The sequence below is a fragment of the Salmo salar genome, chromosome ssa24 (assembly GCF_905237065.1).
Source record: "Salmo salar chromosome ssa24, Ssal_v3.1, whole genome shotgun sequence".
In the NCBI taxonomy this organism is placed as follows: domain Eukaryota; kingdom Metazoa; phylum Chordata; class Actinopteri; order Salmoniformes; family Salmonidae; genus Salmo; species Salmo salar.
Genome location: NC_059465.1, coordinates 46,138,314 through 46,158,521, shown reverse-complemented (window position 1 = coordinate 46,158,521; position 20,208 = coordinate 46,138,314). Strand labels below are relative to the sequence as shown.

Sequence of the window (20,208 nt, the reverse complement as noted above, 5' to 3'; positions counted from 1 at the left end):
GACGTGGACCCTGCTCCACCCTCGGCGTCGCCCACTTCGGTGGAGCCGATAGCTGCGCCAGGCAGACGGACCCCTCGGGCTGGGCCGGAGGACAGGAGGGCCCCTCGGGCTGGGCCGGAGAGCAGGAGGGCCACTCGGGCTGGGCCGGAGGGCAGGAGGGCCACTCGGGCTGGGCCGGAGGACAGGAGGGCCACTCTGGCCGATCCTGACAGGCAGGGCACCCTGGCCGATCCGGGCAGGCGGGCACCTCTGGCAGACCGGGCAGTCTGGCCACCCTGGCAGTTCAGGGCAGTCTGGCCACCCTGGCCGATCCGGGCAGGCGGGCACCTCTGGCAGTTCAGGGCAGTCTGGCCACCCTGGCAGTTCAGGGCAGTCTGGCCACCCTGGCAGTTCAGGGCAGTCTGGCCACCCTGGCAGTTCAGGGCAGTCTGGCCACTCCGGCAGTTCAGGGCAGTCTGGCCACCCTGGCAGTTCAGGGCAGTCTGGCCACCCTGGCAGTTCAGGGCAGTCTGGCCACCCTGGCAGTTCAGGGCAGTCTGGCCACCCTGGCAGTTCAGGGCAGTCTGGCCACCCTGGCAGTTCAGGGCAGTCTGGCCACCCTGGCAGTTCAGGGCAGTCTGGCCACTCCGGCAGTTCAGGGTAGTCTGACCTCTCTGACGACTGTTGACTGGCGGGCAGCTCTGACGACTGTTGACTGGCGGGCAGCTCTGACGACTGTTGACTGGCGGGCAGCTCTGATGACTATTGACTGGCGGGCAGCTCTGGTGATGTTTGACTAGCGGGCAGCACTGATGACTGTTGACTGGCGGGCAGCTCTGGTGACTGTTGACTGGCGAGGCTGGGTCGACACACTAGACTCCTGATGCGTGGGGCTGGTATAGGACGTGCCAGCCTGGAGACACGCACCTCCATGCTAGTGCGTCTGGCGGGAAACACCGGACCGAAAGGGCGCACTGGCGGTCTTGAGCGCAGGGTTGGCATCACCCCTTCCGGCTCGATGCCTACTTCGCCCTGGCACATGCGGGGCGCTGGTACCTTGCCTACCGGCCTGAAAATCCCAGGCCTCACCACAGCCCCAACCCCAAAGCACGGGACCTGTCCAGTCTGCCCTACAAGGGTACGGGGAGCTGGCCTGGGGCTGTAATCTCGCCCCGCCAAATAGCCCTTGTGCCCCCCTAAAAAATTCTTGGGGCTGCCTCCAACATTCCTCCCTCACTTGCCTCTGTCCTCTTCTCCGCTGCTTGGTCCTTTGGTGGTGGGTAGTTCTGTCACAAAAAGAGCCGTGTTGAATAGACCAAACTGCAGCGGGAATATGGATGCTCATGTTTTAATTCAAAAAAGGAGTAACGCATCCACTGGAAAACAATATACACGACAGGAACAGTTTTGCAGGCACACAACACGCAGTGCAAAAACAACTACCCACGAAAACCAAACAAACACACACCTACTTATGGGACTCCCAATCAGAGGCAACTAGAAACACCTGCCTCCAATTGAGAGTCCAGCACCCAAAACTACACATAGAAAAACAAACCTAGAACCTATACCAAACTAATACACCCCACTACACCACACACAAAACCCCATAATACAAAACAAATATACCTCTGCCACGTCCTGACCAAATATAATAGAAATAATACCTAAATATTGGTCAGGACGTGACACTGGAAGGAGAGTTTACAGTCTAGCCAGACACCTAGGTATTTGTAGTTGTCCACATATTCTAGGTCAGAACCGTCCAGAGTAGTGATGCTAGTTGGGCGGGCGGGTGCGGGCAGCGAACGGTTGAAAAGGATGCATTTGGTTTTGAGGTTGAAGCTCGTTTGGAGGTTAGTTAACACAGTGTCCAAAGAAGGGCCAGATGTATACAGAATGGTGTCGTCTGCATAGAGGTGGATCAGGGAATCACCCACAGCAAGAGCGACATCGTTGATATATACAGAGAAAAGAGTCGGCCCGAGAATTGAACCCTGTGGTACCCCCATAGAGACTGCCAGAGGTCCAGACAATAGGTCCTCCGATTTTACACACTGAACTCTGTCTGCGAAGTAGTTGGTGAACCAGGCGAGGCAGTCATTTGAGAAACCGAGGTTATTGAGTCTGCCGATAAGAATACGACGATTGACAGAGTCGAAAGCCTTGGCCACGTCGATGAAGACGGCTGCACAGTAATGTCTTTTATCGATGGCGGTTATGATATCGTTTAGTATCTTGAGCATGGCTGAGGTGCACCCATGACCAGCTTGGAAACCGGATTGCACAGCGGAGAAGGTACGGTGGGATTTTAAATGGTCAGGGATCTGTTTATTAACTTGGCTTCCAAAGACTTTAGAAAGGCAGGACAGGATGGATATAGGTCTGTAACAGTTTGGGTCTAGAGTGTCACCCCCTTTGAAGAGGGGGATGACCGCGGCGGCTTTCCAATCTTTAGGGATCTCAGACGATATGAAAGAGAGGTTGAACAGGCTAGTAATAGGGGTTGCAACAATGGCGGCAGATAATTTTAGAAAGAGATGGTCCAGATTGTCTAGCCCAGCTGATTTGTACGGGTCCAGGTTTTGCAGCTCTTTCAGAACATCTGCTATCTGGATTTGGGTGAAGGAGAAGCTTGGTAGCCTCGGGCAAGTAGCTGCGGGGGGTGCGGAGCTGTTTGCCGGGGTTGGGGTAGCAAGGAGGAAAGCATGGCCAGCCGTAGAGAAATGCTTATTGAAATTTTAGATTATCATGGATTTATCGGTGGTGACCGTGTCGCCTAGCCTCAGTGCAGTGGGCAGCTGGGGGGAGGTGCTCTTGTTCTCCATGGACTTTACAGTGTCCCAAAACCTTTGGAGTTAGAGCTACAGGATGCAAATTTCAGTTTGAAAAAGCTAGCTTTTGCTTTCCTGACTGATTGACTGTGTGTATTGGTTCCTGACTTCCCTGAACAGTTGCATATCGCGGGGACCATTCGATTGCAGTCCGCCACAGAATGTTTTTGTGCTGGTCAAGGGCAGTCAGGTCTGGAGTGAACCAAGGGCTATCTATATCTGTTCTTAGTTCTACATTTTTTGAAAGGGGCATGCTTATTTAAGATGGTGAGGAAATTACTTTTAAACAACGACCAGGCTTCCTCGACTGACGGAATGAGGTCAATATCCTTCCAGGATACCTGGGCCAGGTCGATTAGAAAGGTGTTTTAGGGAGCGTTTGACAGTGATGAGGGGTGGTCGTTTGACTGCGGACCCATTACGGATGCAGGCAATGAGGCAGTGATCGCTGAGATCCTGGTTGAAAACAGCAGACATGTATTTGGAGGGCAAGTTGGTCAGGATGATATCTATGAGGGTGCCCATGTTTATGGATTTAGGGTTGTACCTGGTGGTTTCCTTGATAATTTGTGTGAGATTGAGGGCATCTAGCTTAGATTGTAGGACTGCTGGGGTGTTAAGCATATCCCAGTTTAGGTCACCTAACAGTACGAACTCTGAAGATAGATGGGGGACAATCAATTCATGTATGGTGTCCAGGGCACAGCTGGGAGCTGAGGGGGGTCTATAACAGGCGACAACAGTGAGAGACTTATTTATGGAGAGATACATTTTTCTAATTAGAAGCTCGAACTCTTTGGGCATAGACCTGGAAAGTATGACAGAACTTTTCAAGCTATCTCTGCAGTAGATTGCAACTCCTCCCCCTTTGGCAGTTCTACCTTGACGGAAAATGTTGTAGTTGGGTATGGAAATCTCAGAATTTTTGATGGCCTTCCTAAGCCAGGATTCAGACATGGCAAGGACATCAGGGTTGGCGGAGTGTGCTAAAACAGTGAGTAAAACAAACTTAGGGAGGAGGCTTCTAATGTTAACATGCATGAAACCAAGGCTTTTTCGGTTACAGAAGTCAACAAATGAGGATGCCTGGGGACACGCAGGGCCTGGGTTAACCTCTACATCACCTGAGGAACAGAGGAGGAGGAGGATGAGGGTACGGCTAAAGGCTATAAGAACCTGGGGAATGGGAGTGGTGCAGGGGGCTGCAGGGCCTGGGTTAACCTCTACATCACCAGAGGAACAGAGGAGGAGGAGGATGAGGGTACGGCTAAAGGCTATAAGAACCTGGGGAATGGGAGTGGTGCAGGGGGCTGCAGGGCCTGGGTTAACCTCTACATCACCAGAGGAACAGAGGAGGAGTAGGATGAGGGTACGGCTAAAGGCTATAAGAACTGGTCGTCTGGTGCTTTGGGAACAGAGAATAAAAGGAGCAGATTTCTGGGCGTGGTAGAATAGATTCAGGGCATAATGTGCAGACAGGGGTATGGTGGGGTGCGGGTACAGTGGAGGTAAACCCAGGCACTGAGTGATGATAAGAGAGGTTGCATCTCTGGACGCACTAGTTAAAGTGGGTGAGGTCACCGCATGTGTGGGAGGTGGGACAAAAGAGGTATCTGAGGCATGTACCGTCGGACTAGGTAAACTAAAACAGTGATAACTACCCTAAACAACAGTATACAAGGCATATTGACATTAGAGAGAGACATAAAGCGAGGCGTAAAGCAATCACAGGTGTTGATTGGGAGAGCTAGCTAAGACAACAACGGGTAAGACAACAACAGCTAATCAGATAAGACAACAACAACAGGTAAAATGGTGATGAATGGGCAGAGAGGGTCGGTTAACTACACACAGGGCCTGAGTTCAGGGCTGGGGCCAACAGATAAACATGAATGAATGGGCAGAGAGGGTCGGTTAACCTCTCTAGGGTACCGTCCCACCTGGCCAATATCCGGTGAAATTGCAGAGCGCCAAATTCAAAATACAGAAATACTCATAATAAACATAAAATATACAAGTGTTATACATCGGCTTAAAGATGAACTTCTTGTTAATCCAACCGCAGTATATGGTTTCAAAAAGGCTTTACGGCGAAAGCATACCATGCGATTATCTGAGGACAGCACACAAAATATTACAGTTACCAGCCAAGTAGATTAGTCACAAAAGTCAGAAATAGCGATAAAATGAATCACTTAGCTTTGATGATCTTCATATGGTTGCACTCACAAGACTCCCAGTTACACAATAAATGTTTGTTTTGTTCGATAAAGTCCCTCTTTATGTCTAAAAACCTCCGTTTTGTTGGCACGTTTTGTTCAGTAATCCAATGGCTCAAAGGCAGTCACAACAGGCAGACGAAAAATCCAAATAGTACCAGTAAAGTTCGTTGAAACATGTCAAACGATGTTTATAATCAATCCTCAGGTTGTTTTTAGTCATAATAATAAATAATATTTCAACCGGCTTCGTCAACCGGCTTCGTCAACCGGCGCGCTCTATGTCGCGTGCACCAAACGGGTCTGGGGATTGTCCACTATCCACTCACTCAGAGTGGTCTTACTCCCTCATTTTTCAGAATACAAGCCTGAAACAACTTCTAAAGACTGTTGACATCTAGTGGAAGCCATAGGAAGTGCAATTTGAGTCCTAAGTAAATGGATACTGTATTGGCATTCAATAGAAAACTACAAACATAAAACAATCCCACTTCCTGGATGGATTTTCCTCAGGTTTTTGACTGCCATATCAGTTCTGTTATACTCACAGACATTATTTTAACAGTTTTGGAAATTTTAGAGTGTTTTCTATCCGAATCTACCAATATATGCATATCCTAGCTTCTGGGCCTGAGTAACAGGCAGTTTACTTTGGGCACACTTTTCATCCAGAGGTGAAAATAGTGCCCCCTACCCTAGTGAGGTTAACGACACACAGGGCCTGAGTTCGGGGCTAGGGCCGACAGATAAACAAAGGTAAACAAAGTGGAGTACCGTGATAAATGAACAGTCCAGCAGGCATCAGCTATGTAGCCAAGTGATCATAGGGTCCAGTGTACAGCAATAGATGAAACAGGGAAGCCGCGGGGTAGTCGTTACTATGCTAGCACGCGGGAGACACGGCATTTTAAAGTTAGCAGTCCGGGGTAAGTAGAAGTGTCTGCTCCGTCATCCGGCAAAGGCCGGTTGAAGGCACAGCTGATGGAATTACGTCTGTGGACCAGTCGTGGCGGTACGGCGGGGCGCCGTGTCGACGAAGGGACCGGGCCATATAGCGAAAGAGGTATTGTAGTTGTGGTAATTTCGTTTGCTAGCCGGGAGATGCGCCTGGCTCAGGGCTAGCTTCTGGGCTGGGTCACTCAGTGGCGGATAGCTAGCTGTGATGATCAATGGTCCAGGGTTTACGGCAGGAATCCGGCGTTGTAGTGGAGAAAAACAGTCCGAGGCTGGCAGGTATTATCCAGGCTAAAAAAACGTCTGGTGCCTGAGCAGAGGGTAAAGGCCGCTAGCAGTGGCTAACAATGACTAAATAGCTAGTAACTTAGCTAATTAGCTGGCTAGCTTCTGATGAAAGTTTTGGCTATAGGGTCTAAAATAATAGTGGATCCGTGTCACATTGAGTGAGGCGGGTTACCGGAAAGTATATTTAATTTAATTTAATAAATCAATGTAATAATACTCTCAATGTCATAATGTAGTAATACTGTCAATGTCATAATGTAATAATACCGTCATAATGTAATAATACCGTCATAATGTAATAATACCGTCATAATGAAATAATACTGTCATAATGTAGTAATAATGTAATAATACTGTAACAATGTAGTAGTACTGTAATAATACTGTCGTAATGTAGTATTACTGCCATAATGTAATAATATTGTTGTAATGTAATAATACTGTCTTACTGTAATAATACTGTCATAATGTAGTAATACTGTCTTATCGTAATAATTCTGTCAAAATGTAATAATGTTGTCATAATTTAATAATACTGTAATACTGTCATAATGTAGTAATATTGTCGTAATGCAGTAATACTGCCATAATGTAGTAATATTGTCGTAATGCAGTAATACTGCCATAATGTAGTAATATTGTCGTAATGCAGTAATACTGCCATAATGTAGTAATACTGCCATAATGTAGTAATATTGTCATAATGCAGTAATATTGTCGTAATGTAGTAATACTGTCATAATGTAATAATACTGTCATAATGTAATTCTGTCATAATGTAATACTACTGTAACAATGTAGTAATATTGTCGTAATATACACTGAACAAAAATATAAACACAACATGTAAAGTGTTGGTCCCATGTTTCATGAGACGCATAAAAAGCTTATTTCTTTTAAATGTTGTGCACAAATGTGTTTACATCCCTGTTAGTGAAGATTTCTCCTTTGCCAAGACAATCCATCCACCCGACAGGTGTGTCATATCAAGAAGCTGATTTAACAGCATGATCATTACACAGGTGCACCTTGTGTTAGGGACAATAAAAGGCCACTCTAAAATGTGCAGTTTTGCCACAACTCAATGCCACAGATGTCTCAGTTTTTTGAGGGAGCGTGTAATTGTCATGCTGACTGCAGGAATGTCCACCAGAGCTGTTGCCAGAGAATTGAATGATAATTTCTCTACCATAAGCCGCCTCCAACTTCATATTAGATAATTTGGCAGTAAGTCCAACCAGCCTCATAACCACAGACCACGTGTAACCACGGCAGCCCAGGACCTCCACATCCGGCTTCTTCACCTGCGGGACCAGCCACCCGTACAGCTGATAAAACAGTGGGTTTGCACAATCAAATCTGCACAAAATTTGAGAGAAACCGCACACCTGTGTGCATGCCGTTATCAAGGTCTTGACCTGACTGCAGTTCGGCATTGTAACCGACTTCAGTAAGTAAATGCTCACCTTCAATGGCCACTGGCACGCTGGAGAAGTGTGCTCTTCACGGATGAATCCTGGTTTCAACTGTACCGGGCAGATATCGTCCTGTGGGCGAGCGGTTTGCTGATGTCAACGTTGTGAACACTATGCCCCATGGTGGAGGTGGGGTTATGGTATGGGCCCCATGGTGGAGGTGGGGTTATGGTATGGGCCCCATGGTGGAGGTGGGGTTATGATATGGGCCCCATGGTGGAGGTGGGGTTATGATATGCGCCCCATGGTGGAGGTGGGGTTATGGTATGGGCCCCATGGAGGAGGTGGGTTATGGTATGGGCCCCATGGTGGAGATGGGGTTATGGTATGGGCCCCATGGTGGAGGTGGGGTTATGGTATGGGCCCCATGGTGGAGGTGGGGTTATGGTATGGGCCCCATGGTGGCGGTGGGGTTATGGTATGGGCCCCATGGTGGAGGTGGGGTTATGATATGGGCCCCATGGTGGAGGTGGGGTTATGGTACAGGCCCCATGGTGGAGGTGGGGTTATGGTATGGGCCCCATGGTGGCGGTGGGGTTATGGTATGGGCCCCATGGTGGAGGTGGGGTTATGGTATGGGCCCCATGGTGGAGGTGGGGTTATGATATGGGCCCCATGGTGGCGGTGGGGTTATGGTATGGGCCCCATGGTGGCGGTGGGGTTATGGTATGGGCCCCATGGTGGAGGTGGGGTTATGATATGGGCCCCATGGTGGCGGTGGGGTTATGATATGGGTAGGTATAAGTGACGAACAACGAGCACAATTGAAATTTTATCGATGGCAATTTGAATGCACAGAGATAGCGTGAGGAGATTCTGAGGCCCCGTTGTCGTACTTTTCTTCCGTGGCAGGAACTGGGAGACTAGTCAGGATCGAGGAAAGGATGAACGGAGCAAAGTACAGAGAGATCCTTGATGAAAACCTGCTCCAGAGCGCTCAGGACCTCAGACTGGGGTGAAGGTTCACCTTCCAACAGGACAACAACCCTAAGCACACAGCTAAGACAACGCAGGAGTGGCTTCAGGACAAGTCTCTGAATGTCCTTGAGTGGCCCAGCCAGAGCCCGGACTTGAACCCGATCGAACATCTCTGGAGAGACCTGAAAATAGCTGTGCAGCGACACTCCCCATCCAACCTGACAGAGCGTTACAGGATCTGCAGAGAAGAATGGGAAAAACTCCCCAAATACAGGTGTGTGTGGATTGATGAGGAAAAAAAAACCGATTGAATGCATTTTAGAATAAGGCTGTAACGTAACAATGTGGAAAAAGTCAAGGGGTCTGAATACTTTCTGAATGCGCTGTAGATACAGGCTCTGTTCATCAAGGGGTCTGAATACTTTCTAAAATGATGTCTATCTCTCCCCTTTGTTTCGTTCGTTAACACAACACAATTATGCTAGTCACTGTGAGACGGTTTGAACATTTTAATGACTCACTTCTAGACAATGTAGCGTCCGAGAAAACACTTGTGAGAAGAAGTCGACAGATATAAACAGAAACATCGATTGCGTTCCAAGTTTTGGGGATCCATAAAGTGACCTTCCAACCTATGTCCCCAGGGGGGGGGGGTCGTTAAAGGGTTAACCCTTAATTCCTGCTATTTAAATGTCATGAAGGTTTGTTGGTGTTTTTGCATAACATGTGTCTCTTTCATTTATTTTATTTTTTTTATATATTTTTTTCATTTAGCAGACGCCCTTATCCAGAGCGACTCACAGTAGTGAATGCATACATTTCATAAAAAAAATTTTCTGTGCTGGGCCCCCGTGGGAATCGAACCCACAACCCTGGCGTTGCAAACACCATGCTCTACCAACTGAGCTACAGGGAAGGCTAATTCACCACTGTGTTGGAGGTTGGAGATATGTTGTGAATGGATGAACCAGCTCTGGAAGCCTGTTTAAAAGAGACCTTAAGAGGAAGTGATTTTTTTGACAATCAGATGAAAACGTCATGACTGGTTGTGTTTATGCCACAATGAAAGTTAATACATTTTAAAAGTGAAATGATAAATCTTTACGACTAGACTCACAGAGATCCTATTGAATTAATAGAGATTATATATGTAGTTCTATGACCAGGCTAACAGAGATCCTATTGAATTAATAGAGATTATATATGTAGTTCTATGACTAGACCCATAAAATATAGGAGGTCCCGTACTGGGAATACATGTTTTCTGCTTTCTCCCCTGCACATAACAACCCCCTTTAACAACCCCCTTTAACAACCCCCCGTAACAAACCCCCGTAACAAACTCCTTTAACAAACCCCCTTTAAGAAACCCCCATAAGAAACCCCCATAAGAAACCCCCTTTAACAAACCCCTGTAACAAACCCCTGTAACAAACCCCCTTTAACAAACCCCTGTAACAAACCCCCGTAACAAACCCCCTTGAACAAACCCCCTTTAACAAACCCCCTTTAACAGCCCTCCTTTAACAACCCCCCTTTAACAAACCCCCGTAACAAACCCCCGTATCAAACCCCTTTAACAAACCCCCTTTAACAAACCCCCCTTTAACAAACCCCCTTTAACAAACCCCCTTTAACAAACCCCCCTTTAACAAACCCCCTTTAACAAACCCCCTTTAACAAACCCCCTTTAACAAACCCCCTTTAACAACCCCCCTTTAACAAAACCCCTTTAACAAACCCCCTTTAACAACCCCCTTTAACAACCCCCTTTAACAAACCCCCCTTTAACAAACCCCCTTTAACAAACCCCCTTTAACAACCCCCCTTTAACAAAACCCCTTTAACAAACCCCCTTTAACAACCCCCTTTTAACAACCCCCCTTTAACAAACCCTCCTTTAACAAACCCCCTTTAACAAACCCCCCTTTAACAAACCCCCTTTAACAAACCCCCTTTAACAAACCCCCTTTAACAAACCCCCCTTTAACAAACCCCCTTTAACAACCCCCTTTAACAAAACCCCTTTAACAAACCCCCTTTAACAACCCCCCTTTAACAACCCCCCTTTAACAAACCCCCTTTAACAAACCCCCCTTTAACAAACCCCCTTTAACAAACCCCCTTTTAACAACCCCCCCTTTAACAAACCCCCTTTAACAAACCCCCCTTTAACAAACCCCCTTTAACAACCCCCCTTTAACAACCCCCCTTTAACAAACCCCCTTTAACAAACCCCCCTTTAACAAACCCCCTTTAACAAACCCAAACACACAATACAGCTTGTCTAGCCGATGACATGGAGGATGACCACAAAGATCTAAATGACTCCAGCAGAGATGTTATAAAGCCGTGACTGGATGAATCTGGCAGAAAGCCGGATAGAAAGCCGTGACACGGATCAAAACAGACTGTGAATATTTTGTATTTCTTTAGGCGGCAGACGACCACCCAGCCTGTGTGATGAAGGCTATGACTTGATGAGGTGCGTTTCTCCTTTTGGCCAGTAACAGTCTACAGCTTGTCCTGTGTTAGAGGTCTCTGCAGACCTTTTGGGAGAGCAGTATGTCAAAGAGTCATTTCAGTAGAAGGAAATTCACTCCATACAGGGTCTGATATCGCTGAGAGAGAAACAGGGTCTGATATCGCTGAGAGAGAAACAGGGTCTGATAGCGCTGAGAGAGAAACAGGGTCTGATATCGCTGAGAGAGAAACAGGGTCTGATATCGCTGAGAGAGAAACAGGGTCTGATATCGCTGAGAGAGAAACAGGGTCTGATATCGCTGAGAGAGAAACAGGGTCTGATATCGCTGAGAGAGAAACAGGGTCTAATATCGCTGAGAGAGAAACAGGGTCTGATATCGCTGAGAGAGAAACAGGGTCTGATAGCGCTGAGAGAGAAACAGGGTCTGATATCGCTGAGAGAAACAGGGTCTAATATCACATTCCTCTTTTCTTTGGAGTATAATACCTCCACAATGCCTTCATGTACCTTGACTAGTGCCATACAGCAGGGTCCTCCATCATCTGACAGGATTTACTGCTTTGAGCCAGTTCTGCTGACTGACTTGGAATTATGGGAGATTAATTCATTAATTACCAGAGGTCATAGAGAGACGCTGTGCAGATGGAACCTGGGGCAATGGGGAGAGACCCTGTACAGATGGAACCTGGGCCAATGGGAAGAGACCCTGTACAGATGGAACCTGGGCCAATGGGGAGAGACCCTGTACAGATGGAACCTGGGCCAATGGGGAGAGACCCTGTACAGATGGAACCTGGGCCAATGGGGAGAGACCCTGTACAGATGGAACCTGGGCCAATGGGAAGAGACTCTGTACAGATGGAACCTGGGCCAATGGGAAGAGACGCTGTGCAGATGGAACCTGGGCCAATGGGAAGAGACCCTGTACAGATGGAACCTGAGCCAATGGGAAGAGACTCTGTACAGATGGAACTTGGGCCAATGGGGAGAGACCCTGTACAGATGGAACCTGGGCCAATGGGGAGAGACCCTGTACAGATGGAACCTGGGCCAATGGGGAGAGACAACAAGGTTTTTATCCTCAGTGCCAACTGTCACGGGTGTCGTAGGGTTTAGACCAAAACGCAGCGGGACAATGTATACTCATCTTCTTTTATTAAAGGATAAAGAAGGAAAACCAAAACGTAACTAATAAATCAAATACCCCTCTACCTAAATACATAGCCTGAACCACATAAAACAAACACCCGACGACAAGGAACAGGCCGGTAAGGCACAAAGCTATACACAGCAACAATCTCCCACAAAATCCCACGACAAAACACTCCTAATTATAGGACCTTCAATCAGAGGCAACGATAGACAGCTGGCTCCAATTGAAGGCCCCAATCCCCATTACCAAAACATAGAAATACCAACACCTAGAAAGAACATCGAAAAACTAACATAGAACAATAACCAAAACCCTGGACTAATAAATCAAATACCCCTCTACCTAAATACATAGCCCGAACCACATAAAACAAACACCCCCTGCCACGTCCTGACCAAACTACAATAACAAATAACCCCTATTACTGGTCAGGACGTGACACCAACAATGATAAGAGGCTATCTAACTAATGTATCCAGATGTAATGTACAATCCATCAATGAACAATTGGTGCGATTTGTTTTTCTAAACCGGATCCCAGCAATTCTATAATATATAATATGCGGTCGACTTTCTCTGTAATGTTGTATCATCAGAATTTAGAAATGACTTCTGGTTTCGGTAGTATGGCGAAAACGATTTCCCTCAAGGAAGTGGTTGCTATGTTTAATTCTATGTTTTAATGTTCCATGTTGAATTCAGGAAAGCCACATTTCACCATCAATAAACAGCCAGAAATTTAGGCCGAGTGTAGAACCATCTTTGTTTTGACATTGTTATTGTTCCAACTTCAACAGAACAGACACCCGGCAGAACAGACACCCAGCCCAGACACCCGGCCCAGACACCCGGCCCAGACAGAACAGACACCAGACAGAACAGACACCCGGCCCAGACAGAACAGACACCCGGCCCAGACAGAACAGACACCCGGCCCAGACAGAACAGACACCCGGCAGAACAGACACCCGGCCCAGACACCCGGCCCAGACACCCGGCCCAGACAGAACAGACACCCGGCCCAGACAGAACAGACACCCGGCCCAGACAGAACAGACACCCGGCAGAACAGACACCCGGCCCAGACACCCGGCCCAGACACCCGGCCCAGACAGAACAGATACCCGGCCCAGACAGAACAGACACCCGGCCCAGACAGAACAGACACCCGGCCCAGACAGAACAGACACCGGGCCCAGACAGAACAGACACCCGGCCCAGACAGAACAGACACCCGGCCCAGACAGAACAGACACCCGGCCCAGACAGAACAGACACCCGGCCCAGACAGAACAGACACCCGGCCCAGACAGAACAGACACCCGGCCCAGACAGAACAGACACCGGGCCCAGACAGAACAGATACATGCTCTGAGAGGGAGGAGGACATCTTGTCTCCATGTTGAATAATACCCAACAGCTATCATGGAATGTGTATTTGTGTGTGTTTGCCCCTTCCCTATGTGGGTCACTACCAGCATTATCAATGGTAGCAACACACACACACAGGATTATGTATGTGACCCGTGTGAAAATGGGTTTCTGTGTGTATGTTAGTGACAGTGTGTGTGTTAGTGACAGTGTGTGTGTTAGTGACAGTGTGTGTGTTAGTGACAGTGTGTGTGTTAGTGACAGTGTGTGTGTTAGTGACAGTGTGTGTGTTAGTGACAGTGTGTGTGTTAGTGACAGTGTGTGTGTTAGTGACAGTGTGTGTGTTAGTGACAGTGTGTGTGTTAGTGACAGTGTGTGTGTTAGTGACAGTGTGTGTGTTAGTGACAGTGTGTGTGTTAGTGACAGTGTGTGTGTTAGTGACAGTGTGTGTGTTAGTGACAGTGTGTGTGTTAGTGACAGTGTGTGTGTTAGTGACAGTGTGTGTGTATGTTAGTGACAGTGTGTGTGTTAGTAACAGTGATGTGAAAAAGTATATTTTAGCATATTGTTGATACTGAATGTTATCAGATCTTCAACCAAAACCTGATATTAGATAAATGGAACCTGATATTAGATAAATGGAACCTGATATTAGATAAATGGAACCTGATATTAGATAAATGGAACCTGATATTAGATACATTCACTCAATAACTGGTTGTGCCACCTTTAACTGCAATGACCGCAACCAAATACTTAATGTTTTTTATTTAACCTTTATTTAACCTTTATTTAACCTTTATTTAACTAGGCAAGTCAGTTAAGAACAAATTCTTATTTTCAATGACGGCCTAATTACTGATCAGTCTCTCACATCACCGTGGAGGAAATTTGGCTCACTCTTCCATGCTGAACTACTGTACCTCAGCGACATTTGTGGGTTTGAACTAACCGTTTCAGGTCCTGCCACAACATCTCAACAGGGTTTAGGTCTGGACTTTGACTAGGCCGTTCCAAAACATTATATTTGTTGCTTTTCAGCCATTCTGATGTAGAAGTGCTTTTGTGTTTTGAGATCATTGTCTTGCTGCGTGACCCAGCTGGGCTTCAGTTTCAGCTCACAGACGGATGGCCTGACATTCTCCTGTATAATTCTCTGATACAGATCAGAGTTCATGGTTCCTTCTATTAAGGGAAGTCGTCCAGGTTCCTGAGGCAGCAAAGCATCCCTAAACCACCACACTACCACCACTATGCTGGACCGTTGGTATGCGGTTCTTACCGTGGAATGGACTGTTTGGTTTTCAACCAGACATAACGGGACCCATGTCGTCCAAAAAAGTGGACTCAAGTTTGGATGATGGTCAAGACTCCTGGAAGAATGTTCTATGGCCAAAAAGGGGGAACATTTAGGATGACATGGGTCCCGTTATGTCTGGTTGAAAACCTAACTCTGCATTACTGCCATGGTGGTGTTAGGAAATACAGAGGAGGACAGGAGATCAGTGAGGAGGACAGGAGATCAGTGAGGAGGACAGGAGATCAGTGAGGAGGACAGGAGATCAGTGAGGAGGACAGGAGGTCAGAGAGGAGGACAGGAGGTCAGAGAGGAGGACAGGAGGTCAGAGAGGAGGTCAGAGAGGAGAGGAGGACAGGAGGTCAGAGAGGAGGACAGGAGATCAGAGAGAGGAGGACAGGAGGTCAGAGAGGAGGACAGGAGGTCAGAGAGGAGAGGAGGACAGGAGGTCAGAGAGGAGAGGAGAGGAGAGGAGGGAGGAGGACAGGAGATCAGAGAGGAGGACAGGAGGTCAGAGAGGAGAGGAGATCAGAGAGGAGGACAGGAGATCAGAGAGGAGGACAGGAGATCAGAGAGGAGGACAGGTGGTCAGAGAGGAGGACAGGAGATCAGAGAGGAGGACAGGAGATCAGAGAGGAGGACAGGTGGTCAGAGAGGAGGAGAGATCAGAGAGGAGGACAGGTGGTCAGAGAGGAGAGGAGGACAGAAGATCAGAGAGGAGGACAGGAGGTCAGAGAGGAGAGGAGGACAGGAGGTCAGAGAGGAGGACAGGAGATCAGAGAGGAGGACAGGTGGTCACAAAGAGGAGGACAGGAGATCAGAGAGGAGGACAGGTGGTCACAAAGAGGAGGACAGGAGATCAGAGAGGAGGACAGGAGATCAGAGAGGAGGACAGGAGATCAGAGAGGAGGACAGGAGGTCAGAGAGGAGGACAGGAGGTCAGAGAGGAGGACAGGAGGTCAGAGAGGAGGACAGGAGATCAGAGAGGAGGACAGGTGGTCACAAAGAGGAGGACAGGAGATCAGAGAGGAGGACAGGTGGTCACAAAGAGGAGGACAGGAGATCAGAGAGGAGGACAGGAGATCAGAGAGGAGGACAGGAGATCAGAGAGGAGGACAGGAGGTCAGAGAGGAGGACAGGAGGTCAGAGAGGAGGACAGGAGGTCAGAGAGGAGGACAGGAGGTCAGAGAGGAGGACAGGAGATCAGAGAGGAGGACAGGAGGTCAGAGAGGAGGACAGGAGATCAGAGAGGAGAGGAGGACAGAAGATCAGAGAGGAGGTCAGAGAGGAGGACAGGAGGTCAGAGAGGAGGACAGGAGGTCAGAGAAGAGGTCAGAGAGGAGGACAGGAGGTCAGAGAGGAGGACAGGAGATCAGAGAGGAGAGGAGGACAGGAGGTCAGAGAAGAGGGGTCACTAATCCTGTGACACTGTCATTTCAGAGGCTGGGTGGGCTTTGTTATCTGGGTCACTGTCTGGGACATCACACTACCACCACCATGCTTGACCGCTGTCTGGGACACTGTCTGGGACACTGTCTGGGACACTGACCCACCATAGACAGTATACAGAAATAAAAATATACTGGCTCATTCCTGGGGTCTGTCTTTCAGCATCCATCCGTCTGTTGTTGTTGACACTGAGTAAAATATATACAGGACCAGTCAAAAGACTGAACACACCCTCTCATTCCAGGGTTTTTCTTTATTTTTTACTATTTTCTACATTGTAGAATAATAGTGAAGACATCAACACTATGAAATAACACATATGGAATCATGTAGTAACCTAAAAAAGTGTTAAAATGATTTAAAATATATTTTATATTTGAGATTCTTCAAAGTAGCCACCCTTTGCCTTGACGACAGCTTTGCACACTCTTTGGCATTCTCTCAACCAGCTTCATGAGGTAGTCACCTGGAATGCATTTCAATTGTATAGTGCACTACTTTAGACTAGGGCCCATGGACTCTATAGTGCACTACTTTAGACTAGGGCCCATGGACTGTATAGTGCACTACATTAGACCAGGGCCCTTGGACTGTATAGTGAATAGGATGCCATTTGGCATGCAAATGATAACTTCTCTGATGTGGACTTTTTCTACTTTGTTTTTAGGTGAATGAGACGTGAGCCTAACGCTCCCCAGGACCAGGGTGGTGATGTGAGCGCGGACACACCGCACCCTTCTCAATCATCAGTCTCAGTTATGGGATATTTCCACCCTGACTGGTCCAGGAACCCTGCCAGCCAAGCGGATAATGGCTCCACACTCTCTCCACTTACCCCTTAGAGTGTAAGGAGCCGACACACCATCTCACACACACACACACACACACACACACACACACACACACACACACACACACACACACACACACACACACACACACACACACACACACACACCCCTCTGACAGCTCATCTTTGTTCCTGGGTGGTGACGTCATGGCCGTTGGGTTGCCGATGGGAACTGCGGCAGACTCACACTCACAAACACAAACTTTTCAGATCTCTCCGAGGTCCAGGGTCTTTCGCTCTAACCCGTCGTTCTACTGCTAGAGAGATGAGGCAGCCTCAGTCCACTGATCTTCCTGTGTCCCAGTCTGCCTGTACTCTGATACTCTGACGCCAGACCCCCAGCTCCACTCCCTCGCCCACATACGGTGCATCTAGAGCGGGTGGTGTTCAACTCTGACCCCGACGAGATCCGGAGCCTGCTGGTTCTCTGTTCTACCTGATCATGAATTACACACGCCTGGTGTCCCAGGTCTAAAATCAGTCGCTGATTAGAGGGGGGGGGGGACGACGACGATGGAAAAAAAATCAGTGTGGAACTGTCTTTGAGGTCCAGAGTTGAATGTGAGGGGCTCTAAGAGGAGCCCATCGACCCAGGATGCAGTGGGGCTCTGATCTGGCCCAGCACCAGCCACGATGCCCATCACCCGGGACAACGCCCTGAGCCACCTCCCTCTGTTGGAGGAATGGCTCCTGGGGGCGCAGTCCAGGAACCAGAACAACTATGGAGACCCAGATCAACAGACCACCACCACCAGCAGAGACCCGGACCAACACTCTTACCAGGTTTGTCATAAATGAGTATAGATGATGTACTGTATTATGGTCCTGGATACAGTAGTATAGTGTACTAGGATTGACTGTTATGATTGCGTACAGTGTCTCAAAAAAAAAACATCTTGACTGCTCAGGAGTCCACAATGTAGTTTGTAATCTGTAATTATTATGTGTTGTTAATTACTGTAATATTGTGGAATGAGAGACATTTAAATGTTTATTTTTTATCTCTTCTCTTCTCTTCTACCAGGAGTCAGAACACGAGGTGGATGCCTGCGGCACGGCGGTCAGTAGCGGCACGGCCAGTAGCGGCACGGCCAGTAGCGGCACGGCCAGTAGCGGCACGGCCAGTAGCGGCACGGCCAGTAGCGGCACGGCCAGTAGCGGCACGGCGGCCAGTAGCGGCACGGCCAGTAGCGGCACGGTCAGTAGCGGCACGGCGGCCAGTAGCAGCACGGCGGCCAGTAGCAGCACGGCGGCCAGTAGCGGCACGGCGGCCAGTAGCGGCACGGTCAGTAGCGGCACGGTCAGTAGCGGCACGGCGGCCAGTAGCAGCACGGCGGCCAGTAGCGGCACGGCCAGTAGCGGCACGGCCAGTAGCGGCACGGCCAGTAGCGGCACGGCCAGTAGCGGCACGGCGGCCAGTAGCGGCACGGCCAGTAGCGGCACGGCGGCCAGTAGCGGCACGGTCAGTAGCGGCACGGTCAGTAGCGGCACGGTCAGTAGCGGCACGGTCAGTAGCGGCACGGCCAGTAGCGGCACGGCGGCCAGTAGCGGCACGGCCAGTAGCGGCACGGCCAGTAGCGGCACGGCGGCCAGTAGCGGCACGGCCAGTAGCGGCACGGCCAGTAGCGGCACGGCGGTCAGTAGCGGCGGTACCAGTAGAGGCATGTGTCTATGTCAGGCCGCTATACAGAAACTGATGGAGTACATTCAGCTCAATTTCACCGAGGACGAAGAGCCCGGCGTCGTGTCGCGACCCACGATGCCGTGCGGAGGTGTGGACGCGGAGGTGCGAGCTGTGTGTCTCACCAAGAGAGAAGGGGACGGGGCAGAGTTGGGACTCAGTTTCGGTAACATCCCGATATTCGGGGATCCGGAGGGGGAGAACAGGAAGAAGGGAGGGAGGAGGAGGAGGAGGAGGAAAGGGGATCAGGGACCCGTGTTGGACGTGGGGTGTATCTGGGTGACGGAGGTGAGGAAGAGAAGTCCCGCGGCGAGGTGCGGTAGAATCAAACTACGAGACGAGTTGCTGTCTCTCAACGGTCAGCTGATGGTGGGCGTCGACGTGACGGGAGCCAGGTAGGAGGGTTTATAATAACAACACATACACACATCTCTCTCCCCCTCTCTCTCTTTCTCTCTCCCCTCTCACTCTCTCTCTCTTTTCTCTCTCCCACTCTCTCTCTCCCCTCTCTCCCTCCCCCTCTCTCTTTCTCTCTTTTCTCTCTCCCACTCTCTCTCTATGGCCTAAACATGGCTCACAAGGTCTAAGGAATAATTGGTTGTCATGTGTCCAACAGCCTCTCTCTCTCTCTCCACTGCCAACCAACCGCAGAATGATTCTGTCTGGCCAAACCGACTGAGGGCATTAATCTGCTCTAGAGTAAACTAGGCCAAGTTACACAGCTCCCAGTTCAGTCCTCACTGTGTGGAGGTCAACCTAGCCAGGTCTCACTTCCAGGACTGTTACTCCTGACTGTCTGGGAGGGAGAACCTACCCCTGACTGTCTGAGAGGGAGAACCTACCCCCTGACTGTCTGGGAGGGAGAACCTACCCCTGACTGTCTGAGAGAACCTACCCCTGACTGTCTGGGAGGGAGAACCTACCCCTGACTGTCTGAGAGAGAGAACCTACCCCTGACTGTCTGAGAGGGAGAACCTACCCCTGACTGTCTGAGAGAACCTACCCCTGACTGTCTGAGAGGGAGAACCTACCCCTGACTGTCTGAGAGGGAGAACCTACCCCTGACTGTCTGAGAGGGAGAACCTACCCCTGACTGTCTGAGAGGGAGAACCTACCCCTGACTGTCTGAGAGAACCTACCCCTGACTGTCTGAGAGAGAGAACCTACCCCTGACTGTCTAGGAGAGAACCTACCCCTGACTGTCTGAGAGAGAGAACCTACCCCTGACTGTCTGAGAGAGAGAACCTACCCCTGA

At 49.1% G+C, this 20,208-nt stretch overlaps 1 protein-coding gene across 1 annotated transcript in view; it reads left to right on the top strand.

Moving 5' to 3' along the window:
- Positions 1-20,208, top strand: part of LOC106585958 (PDZ domain-containing protein 2) — a 200,708-nt gene that overhangs the window by 32,544 nt on the left and 147,956 nt on the right. Inside the window, exons 2-3 of the mRNA XM_045706834.1 lie at positions 17,090-18,055; positions 18,297-19,348. Of these exons, the coding sequence (XP_045562790.1) occupies positions 17,906-18,055; positions 18,297-19,348 (1,202 nt within the window). The 5' untranslated portion in view covers positions 17,090-17,905. The remainder of the gene's footprint in view (positions 1-17,089; positions 18,056-18,296; positions 19,349-20,208) is intronic.